The sequence below is a fragment of the Pongo pygmaeus genome, chromosome 15 (genome assembly GCF_028885625.2).
Source record: "Pongo pygmaeus isolate AG05252 chromosome 15, NHGRI_mPonPyg2-v2.0_pri, whole genome shotgun sequence".
Classification (NCBI taxonomy): Eukaryota; Metazoa; Chordata; class Mammalia; order Primates; family Hominidae; genus Pongo; species Pongo pygmaeus.
In genome coordinates this window covers 54,088,256-54,116,166 of record NC_072388.2, presented here as the reverse complement: position 1 = coordinate 54,116,166, position 27,911 = coordinate 54,088,256, and the positions used below count along the sequence as shown (strand labels likewise).

At 41.0% G+C, this 27,911-nt stretch overlaps 1 protein-coding gene across 1 annotated transcript; it reads left to right on the top strand.

Annotated features, from left to right (window-relative positions):
* Nucleotides 1-99: 99 nt before the first annotated feature.
* Nucleotides 100-26,127, top strand: TBPL2 (TATA-box binding protein like 2). Its single transcript, XM_054447681.2, has 7 exons — nt 100-320; nt 3,370-3,827; nt 4,460-4,547; nt 6,364-6,455; nt 11,111-11,278; nt 16,051-16,145; nt 25,829-26,127. The coding sequence occupies exons 1-7, from the start codon at nt 171-173 to the stop codon at nt 25,903-25,905; spliced, it is 1,128 nt and encodes a 375-aa protein (XP_054303656.1). The 5' UTR covers nt 100-170; the 3' UTR covers nt 25,906-26,127.
* The last annotated feature ends 1,784 nt before the right edge of the window (nt 26,128-27,911 follow it).

The window sequence follows — 27,911 nt, the reverse complement described above, 5'->3', positions numbered from 1 at the left end:
CGAGACGTCCCTCTCCGGCCCACCCCTAGCCCATCTCCGCTTCCCAGCGCGCATGGGCCGGTAGCTGAGTTCCGCATCCCGCTCCAGGCCCATCGCCCAACGCTTCTCTCGCGCCCTCTGCAGGAACCTGAGCCGAGGGCCGCCCCGCCTCGCTGCCCCCAGGCTCATAAATGGCCTCTGCGCCCTGGCCGGAGCGGGTTCCGAGGCTGCTCGCTCGGCGGTTACCCCCTTACCCGCCCCCACCCCCAACAGTGGGATTACCGTCCATGGAGCAGGAGGAGACCTACCTGGAGCTCTACCTGGACCAGTGCGCCGCTCAGGTGAGGCTGCCGCCACTGTCCCAGAGTCAGGACCCAAGTCCCGCCCGGTCCTGTGCCAAGGGCTTTGCCTTCTTTCCTCTTAAATCTCATAGCGACCATAAGAGGCGGGCTTGGTTTCCCACGTCTTTCAGTTGAAGGTTAGAAGCTTCGAAAAGTGAAATAATTTGACCAAGGTTGCCAAACAGAGCTCGAACTTCATCTAGCGCGAATCCAGAACCGTTTACTCAGTCAACAGATTACATGGCCCATCCTGCGTTGTTTTGGTTTTTGATTGATTGATTGATTGATTTTTTTTCTGAGATGGAGTCTCACCCAGGCTGGAGTGCACTGGCGCGATCTCAGCTCACTGCATCCTCCGCCTCCTGGGTTCAAGCGATTCTGGTGCCTCGGCCTCCCGCGTAGCTGGGATTACAGGCACACGCACCACACCTGGCTAATTTTTGTATTTTTTAGTAGAGGCGGGGGTTTTGCTTTTCTCCCCAGGCTGGTCTTGAACTCTAGACCTCAAGTCATCCACCCACCTTGGCCTCCTGAAATTTTGGGATTTCAGGCGTGAGCCACCATTCCTGGCCCCCCGCCCGGTTCTAAAGGACACGCACAGAGAGCGCGTCGTGCTAGCTGTAGCGACTTCAGGTTCCCACGGGTTTCCGCTTTGACAGGGGAAACAGAGATCCCCTGTCCCCTGCAGCATGGATGCCAGTACTAGGCCTCCCTCGAGAAGTCAAGTCTCTGGTGGAGCTGGTGGTTGCAGGGTTTGCCAAATGTTAACTAGAAACACCTGTGGCTTCTTTTAGTTAATTACTCTTAAGACTTTTAAAAATCCTTAGCATTGGGCAGGGTGAGGTGGCTTACGCCTGTAATCCCAGCACTTTGGGAGTCCGAGGCACGTGGATCATTTGAGGTCAGGAGTTCAAGACCAGGCTGACCAACATGGCGAAACTTCGCCTCTGCTAAAAATACAAAAATTAGCTGGGCGTGGTGGCAGGAGCCTGTAGTCCCAGCTACTCGGGAGGCTGAGGCAGGAGAATTGCTTGCATCCAGGAGGCAGAGGTTGCAGTGAGCCGAGATGGCGCCACTGCACTCCAGCCTGGGTGACAGAGTGAGACTCCGTCTCCAAAAAAAAAAAAAAAAAAAAAGGCAAGAGAGTAACTTTTTTTTTTTTTTGGCGGGAGAATTTTTTTATAAAGACAATGATCAGCACTGAGGTAGAAATGGTGACTTTCCCTAGCATTTAACACAGCAAAGAAGAGCCCAGGCAGGAAAGGTTCCGAGAAAGGTAAGTGGATACAGTTTAACAAAAAATGACTAAAGATCCTGAGGCCAAAGATGCAGTGAACGTGCTACACAGACATGTTTTGAGGCGTGTCCCTACAGGCAGACCCTGCAGAGAGCCCGTCAAGTTTCCATTACCATAAAACAACCCCCTCAACTCCTCACCATTGCCTTACATTCTTGTGTACGTTTAGCTTTGTTCCCTGATAAAATGCCATGATGGGGAAGGGGAAGGGAGACACTGACTGTTGCAGCTTTGGTGCTTTAGCGTAAATTGCCCGAGGAGACCCTTTACATCTGGGACAGGTGAGGCCAAGGAAACCCTGCAGTGGAATTGGGGCTCATTGTCCCCACCTCACTTTTCTTAAGGCCACTCTGTGGGTTGAGGGTGGGGAAAGATGGGAGCCTATCATGTATTCAAAATGAAATAGAGGTCAAAAATCTTACTTCAAGAGAATAGCTTGATTTTGTTTTTTAATTCTAAGTGCTTTCTTTAAACAATTAGTCACCCCTGCCACCTGCTGGACTTGTAGTAACAGAACACTCCAATAGGCTCCAGTCAGATGTACATTAGCAGAGGTAGCATTGTCACTGAGAAGATGCAACACGGGGCATTCCTGACCCTTCAGTGGTCAGAAAAGAAATAAGATCTTGTTGAGTTTCTCCTGCAAGCAGTGCTCAAAATCTGGAGTTCAGGCCCGTAACTTGGGTGAAGCAGGTGGTAATGCATTTCTCAAGGTAATCGATTTTTTCCCGTAATAAAGCCCATGAATTTTACATTAGTTGCTTTCCTCAGGTGCACACGTCATTCTCTCCGTTGCTGGATAATGGTAGTTGAGCAGCCTTCCCTGGACTGAAAATACATTGATTTACAGTATTCTTACCATTTAAGTTTCAATAACTTTTTTCCTAGTGTAAATTCTTGTAACTAGAACATTACAAGAATTATTATGCCTTTGCCTAGAAGGAATAACCATGGGTCTTTAGTGAGTCTTGATTAGTGTTCAACTATATCTTAAACTTCCTTCATTTATTCTATTTAAATTTAAAACTCAAAATTATTTCAAAGTTAAGTCAACTAAAGTTTATAATTAACTTAAATAATACAGTATATCTGTTATCTTCAAAGTATACAACAATCTAGAGCATGGTTGCTCAATTGCCTCTGTTGCAAAATTGGACTTAGAGAGTGGCAACTTACTAGAGATCTAACCAAAGTAGCTAAGATAGTTTATGAAGAATGCTTTTTCTGCATTTTAAAATATTCTTTCCTGTTTCCATTAAGTGTGCTGTAACTGTAATAGAATCTTTTTTTAGATGGAGTCTCACTCTGATACCCAGGCTGGAGTGCAGTAGCATGATCTCGACTCACTGCAATCTCTGCCTCCTGGGTTCAAGAGATTCTCATGCCTCATCCTCCCCAGTAGCTGGGATTACAGGCAGGCACTACTATGCTCTGCTAATTTTTGCATTTTTAGTAGAGACGTGGTTTTACCTCATTGGCCAGGCTAGTCTCAAAACTCCTAGCCTCCAGCCATCCGCCTGCCTCAGCCTTCCAAAGTGCTGGGATTACAGGCGTGAGCTACCACACCTGGCCTGTAGTAGAATCTTAATGGCATTTTCTAGAAAAAAGCAGTGCACGAATACAAGCAATCTTGAACTGCCTCTTACACTGGATACATTGCCTGCCTGCCTGCCTGCCATAGTGACATCCCTTTTGTGTAACATGCTGTTCTGTCTGTTGTGTTTTTGTCTGTCTGTTTTGGGAACTGCCTAGGATGGCCTTGCCCCACCCAGGTCTCCCCTGTTCAGCCCAGTTGTACCTTATGATATGTACATACTGAATGCATCCAATCCGGATACTGCATTTAATTCGAACCCTGAAGTCAAAGAAACATCTGGTGATTTCTCATCTGTGGATCTTAGCTTCCTACCAGATGAAGTTACCCAAGAAAATAAAGACCAGCCTGTCATTAACAAACACGAAACTGAAGAAAATTCTGAAAGCCAAAGTCCACAAAGTAGGTTGCCATCACCCAGCGAACAGGACGTTGGGCTGGGCTTAAACAGCAGCAGTTTGTCAAATTCCCATTCACAGCTGCACCCTGGTGATACTGACTCAGTCCAGCCCTCTCCTGAGAAACCAAACTCCGACTCCTTGTCTCTGGCATCCATAACTCCCATGACACCAATGACCCCTATTTCAGAATGTTGTGGAATTGTACCTCAACTACAGTAAGTTTTTATTTTTGTTTTAACTGAGCACATTGGGTACACATTTTATATTCCTGAATGCGATGACAACTAATTTCAGGATAATAGTAGGGAAGACAATTTCAGATTTCATAATTCTTTGTTTTATCAGTTCTAAATGGATTGTGGCTTTAGACAGTTTGATTATCCGTAAGGGGAAGCACTAATTCTTGATCCTCTATGGTGGGTGGAGGGGACTTAAAGATTAATAGATGCATTCTTGAAGGATTGTATTGTTTATACTACAGCACTGAAGTTGCTGACAATTGTGGGTAGGGTTGGATAAACACCAAGGATATAAAGATGTAAAATTGAGTTTGATTTGCAAATTGATTCAGAATTGTAATTTCTATTTGAGGCCTTGTTTTGAAAAAAGATCTAAAATTTAATTTTAGCAGCTAGTCATGAAATTTTAGGAAAGGCTCTTTTAGCACTTCACTTTGGGATTTTACACTTTACTAGGAATAATGTTGTCATGTATTTCACATTTGGAATAATTCTCCCCCTAGGAAATTGCTAAGGTATAACCTAAGAAATGAGAAAATAAGTTGTCGTGTCTTTTTTTTTTACCCTTTATATCTGATATAAGTTTCTAAACTGACTTATTTCTTCAGGAATATAGTTTCCACTGTAAACCTGGCCTGTAAGTTGGATCTGAAGAAAATAGCTTTGCATGCAAAAAATGCAGAATATAACCCAAAGGTAACATTTCTCAGTATTCCTTTCAATAATTAGCTTCTCTTTAGATTTACTTTTCTTAATATGATCATGATATTGACTAATTCCTCTGTTTTTTCTTAAAAAATTGTTACTGAAAAAGCTATTGGCAACTCAAGGTTAATATCTGTTTTGAGTTATAAAAAATAATCTCATTCTTTATGCTGAATAAAGCAGTAATTGAGCAGTTCCTTAAAGATAAGCTCTCTCCCTTGTCATTCAAAAATATTTTTTAGTATGACTATAATTTTTCATCTGACTATTGGGATGCTAACTTTCTTAAAATGCCATCATATTTCTGGAAATAATTTTTGCCAAATGTTGTCTCAGCTACCTGGCACGTATCTTTCCATTACAATTCCTCTTATTTGAGAAGGCTAAATTGCTTAAAGTATAAAGTTCAAGCTCCTATTTACTAATGTAAGATTCAGGGATTTTTTTTTTCCTCCTCCTCAAAGTTTAATAAAATCTATTCTTTCTTGTATCCTGCCAAGGCCAGGCATCCTGTTGTCAATGGCTTGTTTACCTAGGGTAATTGGATTTGTCGATCCTATCAACTTTTAACGATTTGCCAGGCTCTGTACTTAGGAGTACAAAGATGAGTAAGACCTGCTTCCTATGGGAGAAAGTTCACTGGCTTAGGTGGTGGAGGATTTATGGAATTAGATGAAAAAAGGTCACATTCGTAGGAACCCAGAGACCTTGCAGGCATCAACTATTATTTGTTTTTGCTGTTGTGGTAAGTATTGTTGCTGACATCTGAATTTAAATGTTACCTCAATGTTACCCGAATACAATAAAGCTTTCCTTTTGATATTTCACACAGCTGACAATGGTGAGGACAGACACAAAGATGAGCTAAGATCCTCACAGCTGCAGCTGTGATCACATTATTGAACAATCAGCGTTTTAAGCAACTTTTATTGTCCACCATCCTCAGCACACCCCTCATTTTGGACGAGGGGTAGGGGAGAGCGGGGCTGGGGATGAGTGTATAGGATCTCTCTGAACTTGTGCTTGACACCCAGAGAAATTCTGGCTTGGCCTTTAAGCTAGCCCCACCCCAGTTTCCTTCCTAGCTTAACCGGGGAGAGGAGCTGGGGTGAAGAGACTATCTGTGTAGGAGCAGGCCATTTGATGACACATCCATGTGGCAGGCCAGAGGTTCCCTACCCTCACGTGTGTCAGCCTCACCTGCAGGGCTTGCTGATGCTGCTGGTCTTGAATGACACTTTGAGAACTATAAGAGGCAAGAACCTTGACATCAGCTTCCTGTCATTCATCTTTAGCATGCCTATCATACAGACTCTTCTGCATTTTGGTCGCTTTTCAGTACATTCTAAAGTCTTGGTGAGCCTTTAACATACTTGCTTTTTCTTTTGAAGCATCTTTTGGGAAAAAAATAAGAAGTGTGTCAAAGTAAAAAGCAGAGAATCTGATTAGTTTGGGTTTTGAATCTTAACTTTACCATTTCCTGTGTAATGTTGGAGGTTATATTGCTACTTGTTTTCCCTGAGCACTAAATGAGGATGATAACACAAGTTCATCCTATCATGAGAATAAATAGGAACTGAAACATAACAGGCATTCAAGTTTAAGTTACTGATACTATTTTTACCTGTTAATAAGTACATTTTAGAATCATCATTATTTTTGTTAACCTTAACGTAGGGAGAAAAGACCCAGACATTTAGTTTTCCCATCCAATCTGTTTGAGATTTTCATATCCAGCTTGGCTTTTTCAACTGGGATAATGTTAACTCCTAGCAGAGGCTAATTCTCTTTTGGTTTCTGGGTACAGAGGTTTGCTGCTGTCATAATGAGGATCCGAGAGCCCAGGACAACAGCCCTTATATTTAGCTCTGGGAAGATGGTCTGCACGGGAGCCAAAAGGTATGAGGAATCATCCCTCCACCCTTACCAGAGAAACAATTTAGTATGTAAAACAAGGAAGCATAGAATTAATGTGCTAAAGCACATAGTAGAAGCAAAATGCCTTTCTTTGCTGAAGACTTTATTCAATGAAATGCCACATTTTAGGTTAAAAACACTCCTATAATACTGACTTGGGCCAGGCACAGTGGCTCACATCTGTAATCCTAGCACTTTGGGAGGCCTAAGCAGGAGGATCACTTGAGCCCAGGAGTTTGAGACCAGCCTGGGCAACATAGGGGGAGACTCCATCTCTGTTTAAAAAAAAAAAAAAAAAAAAAAAAAAGAAATCTAAAAAGTAGCTGGATGTGGTGGTGCATGCCTGTAGTCCTAGCTACTTGGGAAGCTGAGGTGGGAGGATCACTTGAGCCCAGGAATTTGAGGCTGCAATGAGCTATGATCATACCACTGCACTCCAGTCTGAGTTACAGAGCAAGACCCTGTCTCTATTAAAAAAATAATAAAATACTGACATATCCCCCATTTTACAGTTTCCCCTGTTAAACAGGGGGGACTTAACTGTGCTGTTACAACTTGTTTCTAAGGTGAATTTTTTTTAAAGTTACAGTAATGATGAAGTGTGTTATAAGTCTGGGGAAGTAGTTATTGTGGATTTTCCTCATTGCAGATAAATGGATAGAACTTTCTAAAGGAGCTCAATTAGACATTCCTTGACCATTAGCTTGCGTTAGCTCAGGAGGCATCCCTTAAAAATCTCGTCTCTCCTGGATCTCACGCAGAGGAAGCCCTGTGTTGAAGGGTATTCTTTCACCATAACTCTGTATTTGGCAGAGCCTGTTTTCCCCTGTAGGTGTTAAAAGATGAGAAGCAAATTCTCCTCCTGAAAGGTTGTGCCAATTTCTTGCTCTATAAATTTACTGCGTGTTCATTTTATCCTATGGACACTGGGTGTCGATATTCGTTTTATATTTGCTAGATTGATTGGCAGAAAGTTATATTGTTTTACATTTCTTTGATTTACTAGTGAGATTAAATAACTTTTTAAAAGCACAGAAATCCCTATGTCGTTTTTTTCAATTATCTATGGATTTCTTTTGTTTTTGTTTTGTTAACTATTTTCACCACTTTATACTGTAAATATTTTTTCTTAAATTACTGTTTATGGTATTTTATGGTGCGTGTGTTTTTTTTGTTTGTTTGTTTGTTTTTCCAAGACAAGGTCTCACTGTGTTGTCCAGGATGGAGTGCAGTGGCGCGATCTGGGCTCACTGCAACCTCCACCTCCTGGGCTGAAGCCATCCTTCCAGCTCAGCCTCTCAAGTAGCTGGGACCACAGGCATGTACCACCAGGCCTGGCTAATTTTTTTTTTTTTTTTGGTAGAGACAGATGTTTCCCCATATTGCCCAGGCTGGTCTCGAGCTCCTGGGCTCAAGTAGTCCTCCCACCTTGGTCTCCCAAAGTGCTGGGATTACAGGCGTGAGCTACTACATCTGGCCTATACTGGGTTTTTTTAAAAACACAAATTTTGAAGGATATACTCATTTTATCCCATTTTTTCTTTGTTTTCTACATTTGGCTTTGCCTTTAAGGCGTTTGTGCACGATATTATACAAATATTAACTTTCATATATTTTTCTGGTCTTTTTCAGGTCCTGCTTTGTGATAGTAAAAGGATAGCTGGTATTTTGATTCACCTAGAGCTTTCTCTAGATGGAAATGTTCTATATCTGCACTGTTTAATGCAATGATGTAGCCACTAGTCATATGGGGCTATTGAGCACTTGAAATACAGCTAATACAACTGAGGGACTGAATTTAATTTATATTAATTGGACAGAGCAGATCTAGAATTTTATTTCTATGTAAGACAATTATTTTTCCCAAATGATCAGTCGGTACTCAGATACATTTATTGAAGAATCCATTGTTACCACGTTTCCCCCGACTTGTTTTTACATATTAAGTTCTTCACATGTGTCTGAGTACATTTCCTGACTTTCTCTTATGTTGATCCCAGGAATCTCCATTTTAAAGTGATTATTGGACAGTTGTGCAAGATGTCTGTAACAATGTTCATTTCAGCATTAAAACAGGGAAAACCTAATTAATAATAGGATTTCAATTTGAAGTCATAAAGTAAAATTGTATTAGCCATATACGCACACATACTGAGCTGAAAGGATGGTCACATTGTACTAAGTTGGATTGCGGAGGGAGAAGTAAGCAACTAAATGGTGTTTGTTATCCAACTTTCATTGTAAAATATGCTCATGTTACACATATTACACACATTCATGAGTGTCTTTTCTTATCTGAATTTATTCCTAAAATCTGATAGTGAAAGTTTGGATAATGAGTTCAGATAATAAGAGATACTTGTTATCCAGATATATTTGGTTTTGAAGTTTTGGATAGTGAGTTGTGAGAATTTACTTAATAAGAGGTGCCAGTATTATCTCCACGTTTTATCCAAACCTATTCTCTTTCGTTATAATAGCAAGAGTATGAGGGATACCTGTGTTTGCGTCGGAAAAGTGCAGAAGATCAAATTTAGGTAGTTAACACCAGTATGGGTGAGATTTTAAGATTTTTAAACTACTTTCTAATGTTTGTACAATGAACATGTATGTAGACTTTCAACTATTAGTTGTTTCAATAGAAACTTCTGTGTCCTTAGAATATCACAGCTGATATCCCAAGAAACTACAGGACTATGCAAACTTAAAATTTGAACTTATTTACATTATGGGAAATGTAATAGATTAGTTAGGCAAAATGTAGTTCAAAATGGAAACAGTTTATTTCACTGCTAACCTGGAGACATGGCCTTGCTAAGGACATTTCAAGAGTGAGAAGTGGGTGAAGAGAGCCAAGGGCAGTGCTGTGCAGCTGTAGTCAATCTAGTGAGTAGATACCAGATCAACAGATGGCCATGTGCAGTGGCTCACACCTGTAACCTCAGTACTTTGGGAGGCTGAGGTGGGTGGGGAGGGTCACTTGAGTCCTGGAGTTTGAGCCCAGCCTGGGCAAGACAGCAAGACCCTGTCTCTATAAAAATTTAGGCGGGTGTGGTGGTGCATGCTCCTGCAGGCTACTTAGGAGGCTGAGGCAGGAGGATCACTTGAGCCCAGAAGTTCAAGGCTGCAGTGAGCTATGATCATGCCACTGCACTCCAGCCTGGGTAACAGAGCAAAAACCCAATCTCTTTTAAAAAAAAAAAAAAAAAAAAAAAAAAAGGGGGGGGTGAGGAGAATCAACATTAAATGAGGTGACACATATATGAAGTAATGAATACCCAAGAGGGGGCAGTGTTGGTGAAGGATCTGGATAAGAGAATCAAACACTTGCTTTGGTCCAGGCAAACAAGTTCAAACTGGCTTTTCTTTCAAGTGTTTCTGATTTACAGCTTAAACATAGGGCCAAACCCATGAGGGGGACGGAATTCACCTGATTCACCCTCCAGGTGTTGCTACCTACTGTTTTGTTTTGTCACATGTGAAAAATACCTAAGGAGAAATGAAGCCTCACCTCTCAGGACTCCACAGGCTCTGCTATGAATTTAGGGGTGCAGCAGGACAGACACTTAAAGGACATAGCCACAGAGTAGGACAAATTCCTGTCCTTCTTGTGTTGAGTTTGAATTGAATTGAAGATTGGGTGAGAAAGCCGAGCAAAACAAGGGGGGTTTTGAGGTATCTTCATGTGGTTGTTTTGGACAGTGTGTCCAATAAAGACTCAAGAACTGATACCTTGTCTGTGCCACTCAATCAGCACATATCTTACCTCCTTATATGCGATTTTTTTTGTATGCCATGTGTCCTTATTTTTTCTTGTTTTCTTTTTTTTCTTTTCTTTTTTGAGATGGAGTTTCACTCTTGTTGCCCAGGCTGGAGTGCAATGATGCGATCTCGGCTCACTGCAACCTCTGCCTCCCAGGTTCAAGTGATTCTCCTGCCTCAGCCTCCTGAGTAGCTGGGATTACAGGTGCCCGCCATCACGTCCAGCTATTTTTTTTGTATTTTTAGTAGAGACAGCGTTTCATCATGTTGGCCAGGCTGGTCTCAAGCTACTGTCCTCAGGTGATCTGCCCGCCTCAGCCTCCCAAAGCACTGGGATTACAGGCGTGAGCCACTGTGCCCAGCCATTCTTCTCTTCTAAATGGGACATACTTTGAGACTGGATGAATGGTTCCCAAACTGCAGTGAGCAGCACAGTTACCTAGAGGGCTTGTTAAAAGACAGATTGCTCGGCCCCGCCCCCAGAGTTTCTGCATGTCTGAGGTGGAATCTGGGACTTTGCATTTCTAACAAGTTCCCAGGTGAAGCTGCTGGTCTGGGGACACACTTTGCGAATCCTTGGAATAGTTTTAGCAAATAACACCCAAGTAAAAGTAAAAGTACCTCATATATGAAAGGTGACAAATGAAGACAAAAATTTGTTTATGATTCTGTTCAATAGCTGTACAATTTTACAAGACCTTTTATAAGGTGCTAGGGACCAAAGTATGGGAAGTAAGTCCTCCTCACAAAGCCTACAGCTTCATAGTATACGTTGAAAGATAAACATGGTACAAATGGTAACAATCCAATACAACACCAGTAGTTTAGAGGATGTAGTGATTAAGACATCTTTAAACATATTTGCCCCTCCCCAGTGAAGAGCAGTCTCGACTTGCAGCAAGAAAATATGCTCGTGTGGTGCAGAAGCTTGGGTTCCCTGCCAGATTCCTCGATTTTAAAATTCAGAACATGGTTGGAAGCTGTGATGTGAGATTTTCCATCAGGCTGGAAGGTTTGGTGCTAACCCATCAGCAGTTCAGTAGGTATGACGATTATATAGTTTGAACTTTGAATTTACCAAGATATTTAAGTTACATTATGGGTTGCTTACATAAAGTATCTTTCAGAGAAATTGTGATTTAAAAAAAAAAAAGGTAGGGGACACAATAGTGAAAAGATTAAGATGCTATGCCTGAGTCCTTATAGGTTACCACATGTGCCCAGTCTTTTGAAACCGTGGTTCTTAAACTTATATTGCTTAGCAATCACTTAGCTTTTAAAGCACACATCTCTGGCTGGGCTTCTTCACCAGAGATTTTGCTAGAATCTGTGCTTCTAAAAAGCTCAAAGGTGATGCCAGTGCTGCTGGTCAGAGGCCCACACATTGAGATCCACTGATCTACAGATTTATAAGCATACAAACGTAGCTTGGCAATGACACTGGCAAGATAAGGCATGTGTTGGGAGGCCGAGGCGGGCAGATCATGAGGTCAGCAGATTGAGACCATCCTGGCTAACACGGTGAAACCCCGTCTCTACTAAAAATACAAAAAATTAGCCGGGCGTGGCGGCGGGTGCCTGTAGTCCCAGCTACTCGGGAGGCTGAGGTAGGAGAATGGCCAGAACCCTGGAGGCGGAGCTTGCAGTGAGCCGACATCGCGCCACTGCACTCCAGCCTGGGCGACAGAGCAAGACTCTGCCTCAAAAAAAAAAGATAAGGCATGTGAAATGGACTAGGCCAGTAGGAAGGGGCTTGACAGCTGGTGAGGGGAGAATGGATTGGAGAGAAGATGAAAAAAGAATGGCTGTAACACGTTCTATGAAAGCAATCCTAGGAGGCTGAGGCAGGAGAATGGCGTGAACCCGGGAGGCGGAGCTTGCAGTGAGCCGAGATCGCGCCACTGCACTCCAGCCTGAGCCGCAGCAAGACTCCGTCGCAAAAAAAAAAAAAAAAAAAAAAAAAAAAAAATCCTAACTAGTTTGTCCCCTATTTGAGTGTGTGTGTGTGTAGCTGCAGCCCCCATCACAATGTTGCCTGTAGTATATTCCTTTCCCTAGAGAATATCTCTAGCCTTCCTGACTTCAAACTTCCCGTCTCAACAGCTAGTGCTCCTCCCCCGGCCCCAGCTGTTTTGATGGCTCTCCCATCCAGCCCAGGCCCTCAGAGAGCAAGGATGGAGGGTGACTCATCGACACCAAACCCCTTGACTCACCAAGATATACACCTGGGCTAGGGCACTTGGCCTGGGTTAATCACAGATGCTCTTAAATTCTCTTGGCCAAGCTGAAACTGAAGTTCTTTCATTCTAACGCCTTATCCTCTCGGCCATGGAATCATTATTCCGTCAATAGAGTAAATAGGGATCATATTGCTGTGCTTTCCCTAACATTTGTTAGCTTTCCTTTCAGATATGATCTGAATGGAAGTTAAAAATTCCTTTTTCTTCTAAAATATTTTCATTCATTCTGAGATTCAGCTTTTATGATATGCTTATTTTTCTTTTGACATGTTTATTTTTCTCTTGATTATGTTTTCTTTTTCTTCAGTTTTTTCACTGTATGCTATTGAATGCCTAAAATGTACCCGATTTTTTAAAAAATCTGAGCTCCCTATAAAGTCCTCCCATTCCCCCACGTAAGACATGTTGCCTCTTTAGGTATCTTTCTTCCTTCAATCTTGGCATAATTTGCAGATTTCCTAATAAAGCCTGTTTCTAAGAGTTTCCCAGTGTTTAAGTTGTCTTATCTTCTAGACTCTCAAGTCATGAGCCTCCAACCTATCTTTCTCTGAATCGGCTTAGTGTACATCTGCAAGAGCTCTGCCCGAACTCTAAGGTTGTGCCTACATTAGACTTAGCGTTCCCTTCTGGCCATTCAGGGCTGGAAAATGATGTGTATAGTTCTTCCCAAGTTTCCATTCATTTCTTTTTCACCAACATCTTCCTTGCAGAGCAGATCTAAGTCTAGAATTGGTGCCCCTTGTTATTACTACCAGCTTCTAGAAGGGTTGCCAGTAGGGCGCAGTGAGAATACATCAGATGGAGTGGGCCCATCCCTGTTCTGTCGTCCTCCTGGGACAGTTTTATGATCTCAGTCATCTTTTCTTTTTCTTTTTTTTTTTTTTAATCTGGCCAGGAAGCTTGCTTTGTATTCCCACAGCTTTCTATTTCTAGTCTCATTCTTGCCTTCCCCTCATCCTCTCCATTCGGCTGTCAGCCTCAGGTTATGGATTACAACTCCAGAGTGTGTATTCTTGACACTGGGAACATTAAAAACACCTCTTAGGAAGTTTGAATTTTTAACATGAGGCCTCTCTAATTGTCTGTAGCTCTGTGGGGAACCATGCCACATAATCTGTTATAATTATCAGGCCAAATTTGCCTTGTGTTAAACCCCTAAGGTCATTCAGTTCCCCAGGTTCTGCAAATTTGTATGTCAACATTTAATAATACAAGTATCTCCTTTTGTTACCAGGCACTTTTCTCTGGCAATCTTTCTATGACATAATCATTTCCACAGTTGTAAATGAGAATTTTTCCTTCTTTAATTTTTTTTTTTTTTTTTTTGAGATGGAGTTTCGCTCTTTTGCCCAGGCTGGAGTGAAGTGGCATGATTTCAGCTCACTGCAACCTCCACCCCCTGGGATTCAAGCGATTCTCCTGCCTCAGCCTCCTGAGTAGCTGGTATTATAAGCGCCCACCACCACACTTGGCTAATTTTTGTATTTTTAGTAGAGATGAGGTTTTACCATGTTGGCCAGGCTGGTCTCGAACTCCTGATCTCAGGCGATCCACCCACCTCGACTTCCCAAAGTACTAGGATTACAGGCGTGAGCCACCGTACCCAGCCCCCTCTTTAATTTTTAATTCAAAGGTATCCTGATATAAATACTTGCTATATGAATAAGATCTAGGTGACTACCAATGCTAGGATGATAATGGCAAGCAATATAGCTATAGTCCCTTGTGCACATAGAGATCCCTGTCTAAAAGAAAAGATGGACAAGTCAATGATGAATAAGATGTAGGTGACTACCAGGCAGCAAATGCTAGGGTGATAATGGCAAGCGATATAGCTATAGTCCCTTGCCCACATAGAGATCCCTGCCTAAAAGAAAAGATGGACAAGTCAATGATGAATAAGATGTAGGTGACTACCAGGTAGCAAATGCTAGGGTGATAATGGCAAGCGATATAGCTATAGTCCCTTGCGCACGTAGAGATCCCTGTCTAAAAGAAAAGATGGAGAAGTCAGTGACAGCAATGAAACATGGTGACTGTGAAGGCAAGGCCCTTCAGGGGCTGTGACACCATAAAGCAGGGTCTTTAATGTAAGTGGGGGTGGGTGCAGATCAAGGAAGATTTTCTTGGGGAAGTAACATTTAAAGTGAGACTCGAAGGATGGGTCAAAGTTGGGTTGGCCAAGAAATTGGCAGGTGTTCGATATTCTCAATCTTTGTGAAATGTTCTCCATCCCTAACCAAAACCACTCTCTTTCTCTGTCTCAGCCTTCTTTTGGAATGAGGCAGAGAATAAATAAAATGAAGTATATTCCTAATTGGGAGCTCATTATACTGGTAATCTTAAAACGATGGTTCTAAAAGCTAAATGCAGTTCAATACCATTTACATACCAAAGTTTTTGTTTTCTCTAAGTCTTAAAATTCAGCTGGAAGATCAAATGGAAATCTTCCTTTTGTGTCTCCAGCCTTCATTTTCTTGGCCTGGATCTCATAGTCCTGGAAGGGTTTTCGGGGCTCCCTCTAGTATCATGATCTCCTCAGTGTCGGGAAGTGGTGAGTGGGAGAAAGTCTTGACAGGCTCCCTGCAGTAAGACAGAGTGATGTTCCAGGAAGACAGTTCCACCCACAGTGACCTCCTATACTTGAGATGGGCAAGACTCACTTCAAGATGTGCCTTTCTGGAGCCAGTAAAAGGTTCCACATCTGCTGTCGTTTTGGGTCTTGTTCATTGCTGAACTGAATGGAGCTTTTCCATGCAGTCTGGATTCACCCTTTTAAGTGCAAAGATGCTAGTGTTCCATTGCTTGGATGTCTTTTTTTCTTATATTTCTTGTCCATTAGCCACTGCTTTGAGAATAGTTTTATTCACCTCCTCTCACCTCCTGACTTCTTTTTGGTAGGTTCCTCAAGCCTTTCTAAGAATCTGCCCTCCTCTCCAGGCTGGAGTGTGGAGAAGAAGCTCTTAAGTGCTATCATCTTTTGCTCCATGGAGTGGCCAGCTTACATTTAGTAGTAAATACGAGTTACTATTTATAGCAACAAATCCTGAATTTTAAAAACTTGGGATAATTGGATTTTCTTTATTTATATAGCACCTGTTCAAATACAAATAGCAGTGGCCTAGAAATATTTTTAGGTTCTATCTGCTAAAAATGTTAACTTCAGCAGTTTATAAAAGCATACAAAATATGTTTATCATTGGAGAATTTGGAAATCCAGAAAAACATGATTATGTATTCTTATTAACAGACTTTTTTGAAAAGATACAGGATGTTTAACCAACAAGATCTTAATACACTAAATCAGATGCCCTAAGTTACCTTAATTTCTAATATCCATCCAGGATAGCTTGCACTTGTGTTATGACCAAAAATTAATTATGTTCCTAACTTCCGTAAGATATTACCTAGGACACTCAAGACTCTTTTCATCAAGATAGTTAAAAGGTTTTTGATAAAATAGCTAACTTACTTACAACTGCTTTAATATGCACTTTAATATACTGGGCCTTACATGTTATGGGAAAGGAGCTGAATAGTGCTATTTTTAACATTTTCCTTTTACATCTTAACAGTTACGAGCCTGAACTGTTTCCTGGTCTTATTTATAGAATGGTAAAACCACGAATTGTGTTGCTTATCTTTGTATCTGGAAAAGTTGTGTTGACAGGTAAGTGCTAAGATTATTTTCTGACTCAAAATGTAATTGCTATGCATGTGCTTTGCTTATTCTTTTAAATACCTTTGTTCACTATGGTAAAGTAATTCTTGTTATACAGAATACCTGGAATGAAAAATAAGAAAAGAATAACATCACCCATAGGTCCCAGTACCTAAAACAATATTTTTTTATGTTTTTATGTCATTTTATTAAGTATTTCATCTTTACATCCTGATTTTTTTACAAAATTTTCCATGATAACATATATGGCTTAAACTTACTGTTACAAACTCTTCATAAAGTCTTTTAATGGCCACACAAGCTCCTAACACAGGGGTTAACAAACCCTTTTCTGGAAAGGGCCAAATACTAAGTATTTTAGGCTTTGTGAGCCACAGGGTCTGTCACAATTACTGAGCACTGCCATCGTAGTGTGAAAGCAGCTCTGAATGTTACATTATATAAAGGAATGTGCTCTGAAATGTGAATTTCTTATCATGACATAATTTGTGTCATGTAATATTTTTTCCCCAACTGCTGAAAAAGATAAAAACCATTCTTAGCTCATAGGCTAACAAAATCAGGCAGCAGGATGGCTCTAGCCAGCAGACCTACCTTTCCTGAACCCGTTCTAACATGTTATTGAATCAAACGTATTGTCCCATTGTTAGATAGGTAAATGTTCCTTCTTTGTTTGCTACTTATGAAGGGCAGACATTGGGCTGTTTTTACCTGTAGACAATTATGTTATTAGTGTGGACACTCAGAAATGGGACTTTCGTTTAAGGCTATGTCCATTTTGTTCTTAGAACAAATCACCCAATTGTTTTAAAGGGATATATGACATAGTTCTGTATCACACGGTCTTACATGCAATGTATCTAAATATCTTTTACCAAATGCTTGGCAGCATTCCAAACAAAATGGTACCAAAGAAAACTTTAACTGTATATGTAAAAATTATCTCACTACTTTAACCCCACTGGTAATCAGAGACAGAAATCGACCACTTTTCAACACATCCAATAAATAGCATTTTGTCTCTTTTAAATAATATGTACATAACTTATCCTTTTGTCTACTTAGCTTGTATTTTCTCAGGATTTATGAGTTTACTATAATACTATTAAAGATAAATTACTCTTTGCTATATTTGTTATTTTTTCCTGTTGGCTTTTTTTAAAAATAATTTTTGCATAAGTAGCACTTTTTAAAACTACTTGAGGGAATGGTTCAGACTCTTTTCTATGTCATTCTACAGAAGGTTGCGATATATATTGTTTGTTTGTTTTTGTTTTTGAGACAAAGTCTCACTCTGTTGCCCAGGCTGGACTACAGCGGCGTGATCTCAGCTCACTGCAACCTCCACCTCCCGCGTTCAAGTGATTCTCCTGCCTCGGCCTCCTGAGTAGCTGAGACTACAGGCACATGCCAGCATGCCTAGTTAATGTTTTGTATTTTTAGTAGAGATGGGGTTTTGCCATGTTGGCTAGGCTGGTCTGGAACTCCTGGCCTCAAGTGATCTACCTGCTTTGGCCTCCCAAAGTGCTGGGACTACAGGTGTGAGCCACTGTGCCCAGCCTACAGGATGTTGCTAGTTTATGATCGGGCGTGGTGGCTCACGCCTGTAATCCTAGCACTTTGGGAGGCCGAGGCAGGCGAATCATGAGGTCAGCAGTTCAAGACGAGCCTGGCCAACATGGTGAAACCCCGTCTCTACTAAAAATACAAAAAAAAATTAGCTGGGCATAGTGACAAGCGCCTGTAATCCCAGCTACTCAGGAGGCTGAGGCAGGAGAATCGTTTGAACCTGGGAGGTGGAGGTTGCAGTGAGCTGAGCTCATGTAGTCTAGTTTTGTCTTTTTATACATTTCACTGTCCTCTACCATAATGAATGCCAAGTTTATGTGGCCTGAGCCAAACTGATCTCCATGCGCCAGTCCCAAATAGCTAGCCAACCAACTTAATGCTACGTATCTTCTCATTAATTTTGGATGACTCCTTTTGACCTTTCTTTTACATATGTGGCTGTCCTTCAGTTCTGCCTTTGCTCTAGGTTTATCCTATTATAATCCTATTGCCTTTATCTTATTGTAGCTTTAATACTCATGGTATATCTAATAGGGCCAATTTTCCCTCATTACTTTAATTTTTATATTTCTTAGCTTCTCTTAAATATATATTCCTCCAAATTAGAATTTTATAAAATCTTGCCTCATCTAAAAAAATTGAGACTTTTATATTACCTGAATTCAGAAAAGTTGATTAAGTCATAACTCAGCATCCAGCAGAATGACATGTCTGTTTTAAGTGTTCTTTTATAACTCTGAGTTTCGTAGTTTGCTTTTCTCTAAGAAATAATTAATGCGTCTTCAAAGAGGGGAAAGTTGCTGGGTATGGTGCCTCATGCCTGTAATCCCAGCACTTTGGGAAATTGAGGCAAGCAGATCACATGAGGCCAGGAATTCAAGACCAGCCTGGCCAACATGGTGAAACCCCATATCTACTAAAAATACAAAATTAGCTGGGCATGGTGGCAGGCACCTGTGACCCCAGCTACTTGGCAGGCTGAGGCAGGAGAATCACTTGAACCTGGGAGGCAGAGGCTGCAGTGAGCCAAGTTTGCGCCACTGCACTCCAGCCTGGGTGACAGAGCGAGACTTCATCTTAATTAAAAAATTAAACATGAAGTGGGGAAAGCTTGTTTGGAATCCAAGAACCTTTTGAATGCAGCAAAATTACAATTCCTCAGATGCCACTAATTTAGAGTCTGGCGTAATTAAGATCCCCTAGTGACTGACATAAAGTTTACCTCTGTATGTCCTAGAGGAAGTGAGAAAAGCCTGCCAATAAAATTGAATAGTATAGATATCAGAGGCAAATACATACCCTACTTTAAGGAAACACACTTTCAAGTCCTTTGGAAGGAAATTTTCATAAGTGCCATGTATCATTACAAATAAATCTTATTAAAAGTGCAAATTGCCAAGTACAGGCAAAGTTCCTATTATAGATTTCTTTAAATGCCCTGAATTCAGATCGGCTTTCCCACTTACCCCAAATTTCTTTCTTTCTTTTTTTTTTTTGAGACAGTCTCTCTCTTTTGCCCAGGCTGGAGTGCAGAGGCTCGACCTCAGCTCACTGCAACCTCCGCCTCCCGGGTTCACGCCATTCTCTTGCCTCAGCCTCCAGAGTAGCTGGGACTACAGGCGCCTGCCACTATACCCGGCTAATTTTTTTTTTGTATTTTTAGTAGAGACGGGTTTTCACCATGTTGGCCAGGATGGTCTCCATCTCCTGACCTCGTGATCCACCCGCCTCAGCCTCCCAAAGTGCTGGGATTACAGGCTTGAGCCACTGCACCTGGCCCCCAAATTTCTTTTAAAAAGCTTTCATTTACACATTTGCTAGAAGTTTCAAATCACAGAAGTAAAGGATTGTTACTAAATACTGAAGACTATACAGTACACTTCCCTTAAAATTTCTAAGTATACAGAATAGGCAAATTTAAATTTCTCGCAAGACATGGACTTTTCTGAAGGTGAGGATTAAATATATTAACTGAAATCCAAATTTTGCTTATATTGTGAAGTAAAAGTTAATCCCTGACTTACTACTGAAATGATAAATAATTATCATCTGTTGGCGTTTTACCTGTTTATGCTATACTGTCTTAAACTATTTTGCCTAGAGCTACATGGTTTAGGTTATTTTTGCCTCAGCCTTAGAGACAAATGTTCTTTATTACTTAATCCTGTGTCTCTAGACTCTTTTCACCTGCAAATGGATTAAAAACTTAAGGGCCTGGCTAGGCGCTGTGCTCACGCCTGTAATCCCAGCACTTTGGGAGGCTGAGCTCGAGACCAGCCTGGCCAACATGGCGAGACCCTGTCTCTACTTAAAATAGAAAAATTAGCCGGGCATTGTGGTGCATGCCTGTAATCCCAGCTACTCAGGAGGTTGAGGCAGGAGAATCGCCTGAACCTGGGAGGTGAAGGTTGCAGTGAGCCGACATCGTGCCACTGCACTCTAGCCTGGGTAACAGAGCAAGAGTCTTGTCTCAAAAAAACAAACAAACAAAAAACCTTAAGGGCCTAATTTCAGGTGAACACCTCAGGAAAGGAACCAAGGCGGTCTCCTTAAACTGAAGCTTGGGGAAGCTCATGTGTGGCCTAGTGCAGCATGGCACAACTGGGTACTCTACAGAGATGTTCTGAAAGCAGTATCTCAATAATGGTAAATAACTTGCCTAGAAAATGTAAAGTGTTGCAATTACAAATGAACTTTGAGTCTGACTGTAGAAAATAATGAATTCCAGCTCTTGCCTAGTTAGGAACTGTAGAATGCCAATGCCCATAGTACAGATGTGTGGCAATTTGAAACCATTGTATCATGCCATTTGCAGGTCTTTGAAAATAATTTATCCATATAAAATGGTCTTATTCCCCTGAGTTGCCAAAGCTACAGCCACCATGTCTAAGGTTACTTCTGAATGTCCTAATTATAGTCAAGTAAGCTGAAAACAAAGAGGCCCTGCTGTTCTACTGTCATGGTCCTGAGCAGAAAGCAACAGGACCTGGGCCCAGCTTACACTGTTCTGGATCTGTGCTTGTTTTCTGTGGCTGGTGTGACATTTAGGACCCATGTTTTTTCTCAAACCACAGTAAAATTAATAGCATAGCTAGGTTCTGCTGGAATAATGTACAACAAACAGCAAATATGTCAACTTCCACTTCTAAGATCAGGCATAATCGTCAAAGCTAACATATTGGGCACTCATATGACAGACACTGCTACATAAGGACTTTCACATGGGGTCTGGTTAGCTCTGTGAGTTGTACTTTATACCTAAGTTTCCTCACCTGTAAAATGGAACGGCTCAGTAAACTTAATGATATCAAGCAGCTGTGTGTGCCACAGGGCAACAGGCATGTGAGGAGCCTGGCTCCAGAGCCCACTGGGCTCACCCTGTCCCACAGCAATTTGCAAGTCTACAATAACACCTGTGTGGTCTCCTGGGCAACTTCTTAATTCTCCTTGTCAGCTGAAAGAATGATTAATATTCTCTTAGCAGTGAGGGTCAGCAGGTGTGGTGGCTAAAAGGATGGACTGGAGAGTTGTCCAGTTTTAATCATGATCTGCCATTTATTGACTGTGTGGCCTTGGTGAGTTTAAGTTCTCCGACTTGGTTTCCATATATGCAAAATGCAAGTGACCATAGAATCTACCTCCTAAGCGTTGTAAGGAAGCAGAAAACCAATGCCTGGCACTGCTGAGCTATTATTATCTTAGTGAAAACACACTCTCCTGGTTTTTTCTCTATCATTGACAAAGACTGGAATTTTGCTGTGATGCCTTGCCCTGATGATAGGAATATGAAGACAAAGAGGCTTCAAGAAAACACTTATTTACTTATTTCCCTCTAGCATAAAGAACTAAGAAGTTGTGTCGTTGTTGCTGAGGGTCACCCTTAATCAGCTTAACATCCGTACTTCTCAGAAATGAGTAGGTCAGAGGGCAGCAGAAAAATGCCAAGACTTATTAGTGAGTGGGCCAGAGACACGACAGGATGTCCCTCCCAATTGTTAACAGTAACCCCCAACTAACAGTAAATTGATATATGTCATAAAATGAATAACTTGAGCAGTGCAATGCTATTTTTACAAACTTGTAGGGTTTTGACTTATACACACACGACTGTGGCATCACTCGGTAAAATAAGATGTGCAGTTATGACTTGATGTAAGAACAGAACTGGAAAATCCACGTAGTATTGGAGGTTGATATTTGGAGCTGACTAAGGGGTAGGGATGAACTTACAAACCTTATCGACAAATTACAGATATTTAATAAATTTTGGGTGCGTACCAAGTACTTGTAATGTGCTGGGGGCTGGGGACAAAGGTGAATCTAACATATTCCCCATCTGGCAGGAATCCAGCCCTGCTGAAGGAGACAGACATAAACAAATTACATGTTGCTGGCTTATCAGAATGAAATGATAAGCCATGTGTACTTGGACGAGCCATGCCAATGTCCCTAAGCTGGAAGTATATTCCTCTAGGGCAATAAAATGGCTTAGATTTTATAAAATGTCCCAACTTTCTACAAACGTTAGCTCACATGCTTTATCACAACTCTACAAGAAGGTTTATTGTCCTTATTTTACAAGTAAGAAAACTGAAAGTGGTTAAGTAATTTATTTTCCTGTTATTTTAAAGCTAGTTAGTGGTAGAGCTGGCACTTAAGCCCATATTGTTTGATCTCAAAGCCAGTCCTTTCTCTAGTGCACCAGGCCACACAATTTTCACCTTAGTCACCAAGGTTAGGAATGGTATTTATTCCCCAGTCATTACAGCCTGAAGAAAAGGAATGGTAAGTTTTGCTTAAAAGGCAAGTTTCATATCCCAGCACTTTGGGAGGCCAAGGTGGGCAGATCACTTGAGTCCAAGAGTTTGAGACCAGCCTGGGCAACAGAGCGAGACCCCATCTCTACTAAAAATACAAAAAATGAGCCAGGCATGGTGGTGCTTGCCTGTAATCCCAGCTACTTGGGAGGCTGAGGCATGAGAATCACTTGAACCCAAACCCAGGAGGCAGAGGTTACAGTGAGCTGAGATGGTGCCACAGCACTCCAGCCTGGGTGACCGAGTGAGACTTTTTTTTTTTTTTTTTTTTTTTTAAAGGCAAGAGTCATCTAATTGGAGCCTGGTATTAAAAATTGGGGGTTTTGATTATTGATTGATTATTAATAGGACTATGGAGCCAATTTAGGTTCCCTTAAACTTTTGATGGCGATATTTTAGTGAGGAAATGTTTGACTAAATTGACCAAATCCCCTCATTTTAACACCCGGTTACAAATACTGGCAATGTTGATTTGTTGACTTTTGGTGTAAAGGAAGGAACACCGGATACACGCACTCTTCTCCCACAGCTGCTGCTGTATGGTTCAGGTAACATCTGTTTCTTATGCTTCTATGAAATGAAGAAATTGTACTAATTTCCCTAAAGTCCTCTTATGTCTAAAATCGTTTCTCTATGATATAATGATCCCTCAAATGTCCATTCCCTCTTGGGAAAGGGTGCCCCCCAGGGGCCTCCAGATGGTATACTCCTTGTGCTTGAATGCAGTGCTCTTAGTTATGATTTTTGGTCTGAAGTCCAATGCTCTACTCCTGAGCTATACCACCTCCTACTTAGGATTTTTTAATATAAAAGTGTTATGGAAAATAAGTGAAGTTCATGGCTGTCCAAAATACTGGACCTGGACACTGTTCCTCAATTAAATATGAAAAAAAGAACCTTGGTTTTGGGGATTTTGGGAGAGGGGCATGTGTGTGTTTGCTGTACCTATTATGCTTCATTGTCTGCTAACAAGGTTGTTAAAGATGAATGCAGCTAGAAGCCCAAAAAGTCCATCAAACCAGAGGCAGAGGTTCTTGCTTCTTCACCAACTCACTGTTTAGTTTCTAAAGAGATTGGTTTTGTAGAAACCAAAATTTTAGAGCTGGACCTAAAAATCTGCTGAAACTTGTGGCTTTTTCTACCCCAAAGAACCAGTGTCTCTTATGTGTGTCAGGAACTCACTCTCCTCCCCACCCCAAATCTTTGAAGGTGAAGACCTACAGATAGTAAACTTTTTGGCAATGAATAAATAACTTACCTTTTCTTCTCTTTATTTTTTCTCTTTTTATTTTTTTCCTTTTTTATTTTTATGGAGACAGGGTCTCCCTATGTTACCCGGGCTGGTCTCAAACTCCTGGGCTCAAGGGATCCTCCCACCTTGGCCTCCCAAAGTGCTGGGATTACAGGTGTGAGCCACCATGCCTGCCCTTATTTCTCAAAAAATTAAGCTTATAAGGACTTCATCCCTGATTATTTAATATTTAAGGTGAATGCACATAACAAATTTAACCATTTTAAAGTGAACAGTTCAGTGGCATTTAGAAGCTGGTTGTGTATTGTGAATATACCACCAGCTCTACCTAGTCCTAAAACATTTCCATTGCTCAAAAATAAAACCTGATATCATTAAACCATTCCCCCCATTCCCCTCTCTCCACTTCCCCTGGCAACTACCAATCTGAATTCTGTCTCCATGGATTTAACTCTTCTGGATACTTCTTACACACAGAATCTTATAACATGTGACTTTGTGTGTCTGGCTTTTCACTTAGATGAGCCTAAGAAACATGCTATATGTTGTAGCACGTGTACTTCATTTCTGATTATGGCTGAGTAATATTCTATTGTATATATACACCATACATTTTTTTTCATTTTGAGACAGAGTCTCGCTCTGTTGCCCAGGCTGGAGTGGAATGGTGCGAACTCTGCTCATTGCAACCCCCGCCTCCCAAGTTCAAGCAATTCTCCGGCCTCAGCCTCCCAAATAGCTAGGATTACAGACGCCCGCTGCCACGCCTAATTTTCTTTTGTATTTTTAGTAGAGACGGGGGTTTCGCCATGTTGGCCAGGCTGGTCTTGAACTCCTGACCTCAGGTGCTCCACCTGCTTGAGCCTCCCAAAGTGCTGGGATTACAGGTGTGAGCCACCACGCCCCGCCTACACTATAAATTGTTATCCATCCATTGATGGGCATTTAAGCTGTTTCCACCTTTTGGCAATTGTGAATAGTGCTGCAATGAAAGTGCGTAGTATTTTTTTGAGTACCTGTTTTCAATTTGGGGAGTATTTACCAAGGCGTGAAATTGTTGGGTCATGTAGTAATTCTTTAACTTAAAGAACCACTGAACTACTTTCCACAGTAGCTGAGCCATTTTATGTTCCTATCAGCAATGTACTTTACAGTTCTTAAGAGTCTTTATCAACTAAAGCTATTTTCCATTTCTCTTCATGCTAACAGTTGTTATAGTCTTCATTACCCTCCTCTCTTCCTTCCTTGCCTCCAGCCCACAAAATATCAGATTAACTGATTAGTGTCCTGATTAGCTGAAGCTCCATATAAACATAAGTAGTACCAGTACATGACCCTTAGCACAATGTGCCTGCATAATTTGGAAGGTGGAGGTAGTGGTAGTGTTTGGTTGTTGGTGGTGAGAGATGAGTAGGGACTAATACGTCTCAAGGGTGGAGACTGTGTTTGATTCACGTTTTTATCCCTGTAATTCCTAGAGCAGTTATGATTTACAATTTCTTGAAACCTAAGACTTTACAAGTCACAGTAGTACAATTTTCCCCTCTAATAATCCCTTCCCATGCACTAAAATTTAAAACTCATTTAAATTTTTAAACTAAAATTTAAAACATTTAAAGCTCATTTGTCTCTGTTAGTCAATATTAGGGAATCAAGATGTTAACTAGAGAGGAGGTGGATCAAAGGAAGTCCCTTTTGCTGGTAGCTAAGTGCCTGCAGGTGCTGATGAAATTACTCTGAGGCCATATTCATGGCACATGTAGACATAACATTCCACATTTCATACTGAGCACTGTGTGAGCAAAGATGACACCCACAGAGAAGTTCTAGAAAACTCTGCTCTAAGGTTTCTGTCTTGTGGAAATACGACTGTAGTTGCCAAATTATTTACCTGGAATAAATGCCATTTCTCAGGTACAGCTAAAGAGATGTCATATTAAAAGTAATTGGAGACAATACAATGAAATTTTAGTGTTTAAGTAAATTTTGGTATTTTTATATTAAAAATTATATAAACCTGGATTTCTTTATAGGTGCCAAAGAACGTTCTGAGATCTATGAAGCATTTGAAAACATCTATCCTATTCTAAAAGGTTTTAAAAAAGCCTGAGCATATCATTCAACATCTCACATTATTCTGGTTTGAATATGTACATAAGCCCAGCACAGTAACAGCTGGATTCTTCTACCTTTAATTGTAGATGTTCCAAGTACGTTACTTATTAAAGGGTGACTCTGTGTAAGTAACCTAAGAAACGAAGAAAAATTCTTATTCAAAATGACTCCTTCTGTGTTATTTTAAAAACTGAACAAGTAAACACTTCAAAATTTGAGAGATTTAGGGTCTCACTAGAACGACATCGTAGCATCATTAAGACTCAACGCATTTCCTTTTAGCCGGAAGGGCCATCTTCCAGTAATTTGCCAAAATGATGAACACAAAGGGAAAGAGGGGAGGCACCTGATACATGTTCTCTAGGCCTTTTAGAAAAGACGGAGTTGTTCCTTTGGCCACATACACGCGAATCTACGAAAAAGGTGATATCGTAGACATCAAGGGAATGGGTGCTTTTCAAAAAGGAGTGCTCCGCAAATGTTACCACAGCAAAGCTGGAAGAGTCTACAGTGTTACCCAGCATGCTGTTGGCATTGTTGTAAACAAGGGCAAGATTTTTGCCAAGAGAATGAGTCTACTGAACCAGGCTGGTCTTGAACTCCTGACTTCAGGTGATCAACCTGTCTGGGCCTTGGCACTCTAAGAGCCAAGTAAGTTTCCTGAAACACGTGAAGGTAAATGATCAGAAAAATACGTCAAAGGGAGAGGTGTCTGAGTTCAACTGAAGCGCCAGCCTGCTCCACCCAGAGAAGCACTTAGTGAGAACCAATGGAGGGAGCCTGGGCTGCTGGAACCTATTCCCTATGAGTTCATGGCATAATAGGTGTCAAAAAAAAAATTCTGAACTGTACAAATGTTTCTCTTCATTGAGAAGTGTGGCGCCGCCCCCTCCCCTTAAAGAAATATTTAAACTACATTTTGTATCCAAAAACCTTGGTGCTCTGCTGTTAAGTAATACATTAATATGCGTTCTCTGAAAATATATAGCAATATATAGGAGTTTCAAATAACTGCATAAGCTAGATACTATCTGTGATATCATCTAGCACGATAGGAATTAATGTGTATTTTTTGCCTTTTAAAATATTGAACAGTTGATCCTGATCATTAGGTATTAAGCACTGCGAAGGATCCTGTCTGAATACAAATAAAACATAAGCCCGAGACCTTAAAAAATAATCCTTTTGTTTGAAATGATCAGAGAGAAAGACTTCACTTAAAAATAAATCTTAAACTTTCAGGAACCATTCAAGTTTAGTGTAAACTCTATTCTGAATATACAGAATTTTTGCTTTTGCTTGTTTTTGTAATCCTACGTGATTTGTATTTAAAAAGACTGGGTAAGATTAAGAAGACGGAGGAGCAAAGGGCTCAGATTCAAGACCTAATCAGCTTGTAGAATCACCAGCCTTTGATGGTGATGTGGAGATTAACAGGGAGGGACGGGCTAATATGAATCATGGCTCTTGGCTGTAAATCATCCATGATTACGTCCTTCACCAAAGTAAGAAAACAGGTTTGTAGGGAGGTAGAAGTCAGTTTCCAACAATTTGAGTTTGTGGTGTCCTGGAATGTCACCTGATACCTTGTAAGTAGTTCTGGATCTTTGGGTATGGAACTTGAGAAAGGAATCCTGGCTAGAGAGAGAATTCAGGGCAGTTTATCAGTGGATAGCCTAGTAAAATCATCCTTGAGAATCACTGGTCTATTTAATCTGACCTATAAACTCACTTTTCTCTGTAGTTTAGAGGCATATTCAAACACTAATTACTCTGATATGATCCTCCCAACACATCACCTTATATATCCCCTATCCCCCAAAAGAAACTTGAAGGGAAGTCCTAACCATCTACCTAGTTCAAATTCTCTTAGAGCATGGCCCAGGGTAGGGAAGGTACGTTAGCCACGTGATTAACATTTCAGAAAGATACAATTCTGATTTTGCACGTTCACTTTGGTTGTTTTCACTATTGGTAAAGTACAATACTATTAACCATATT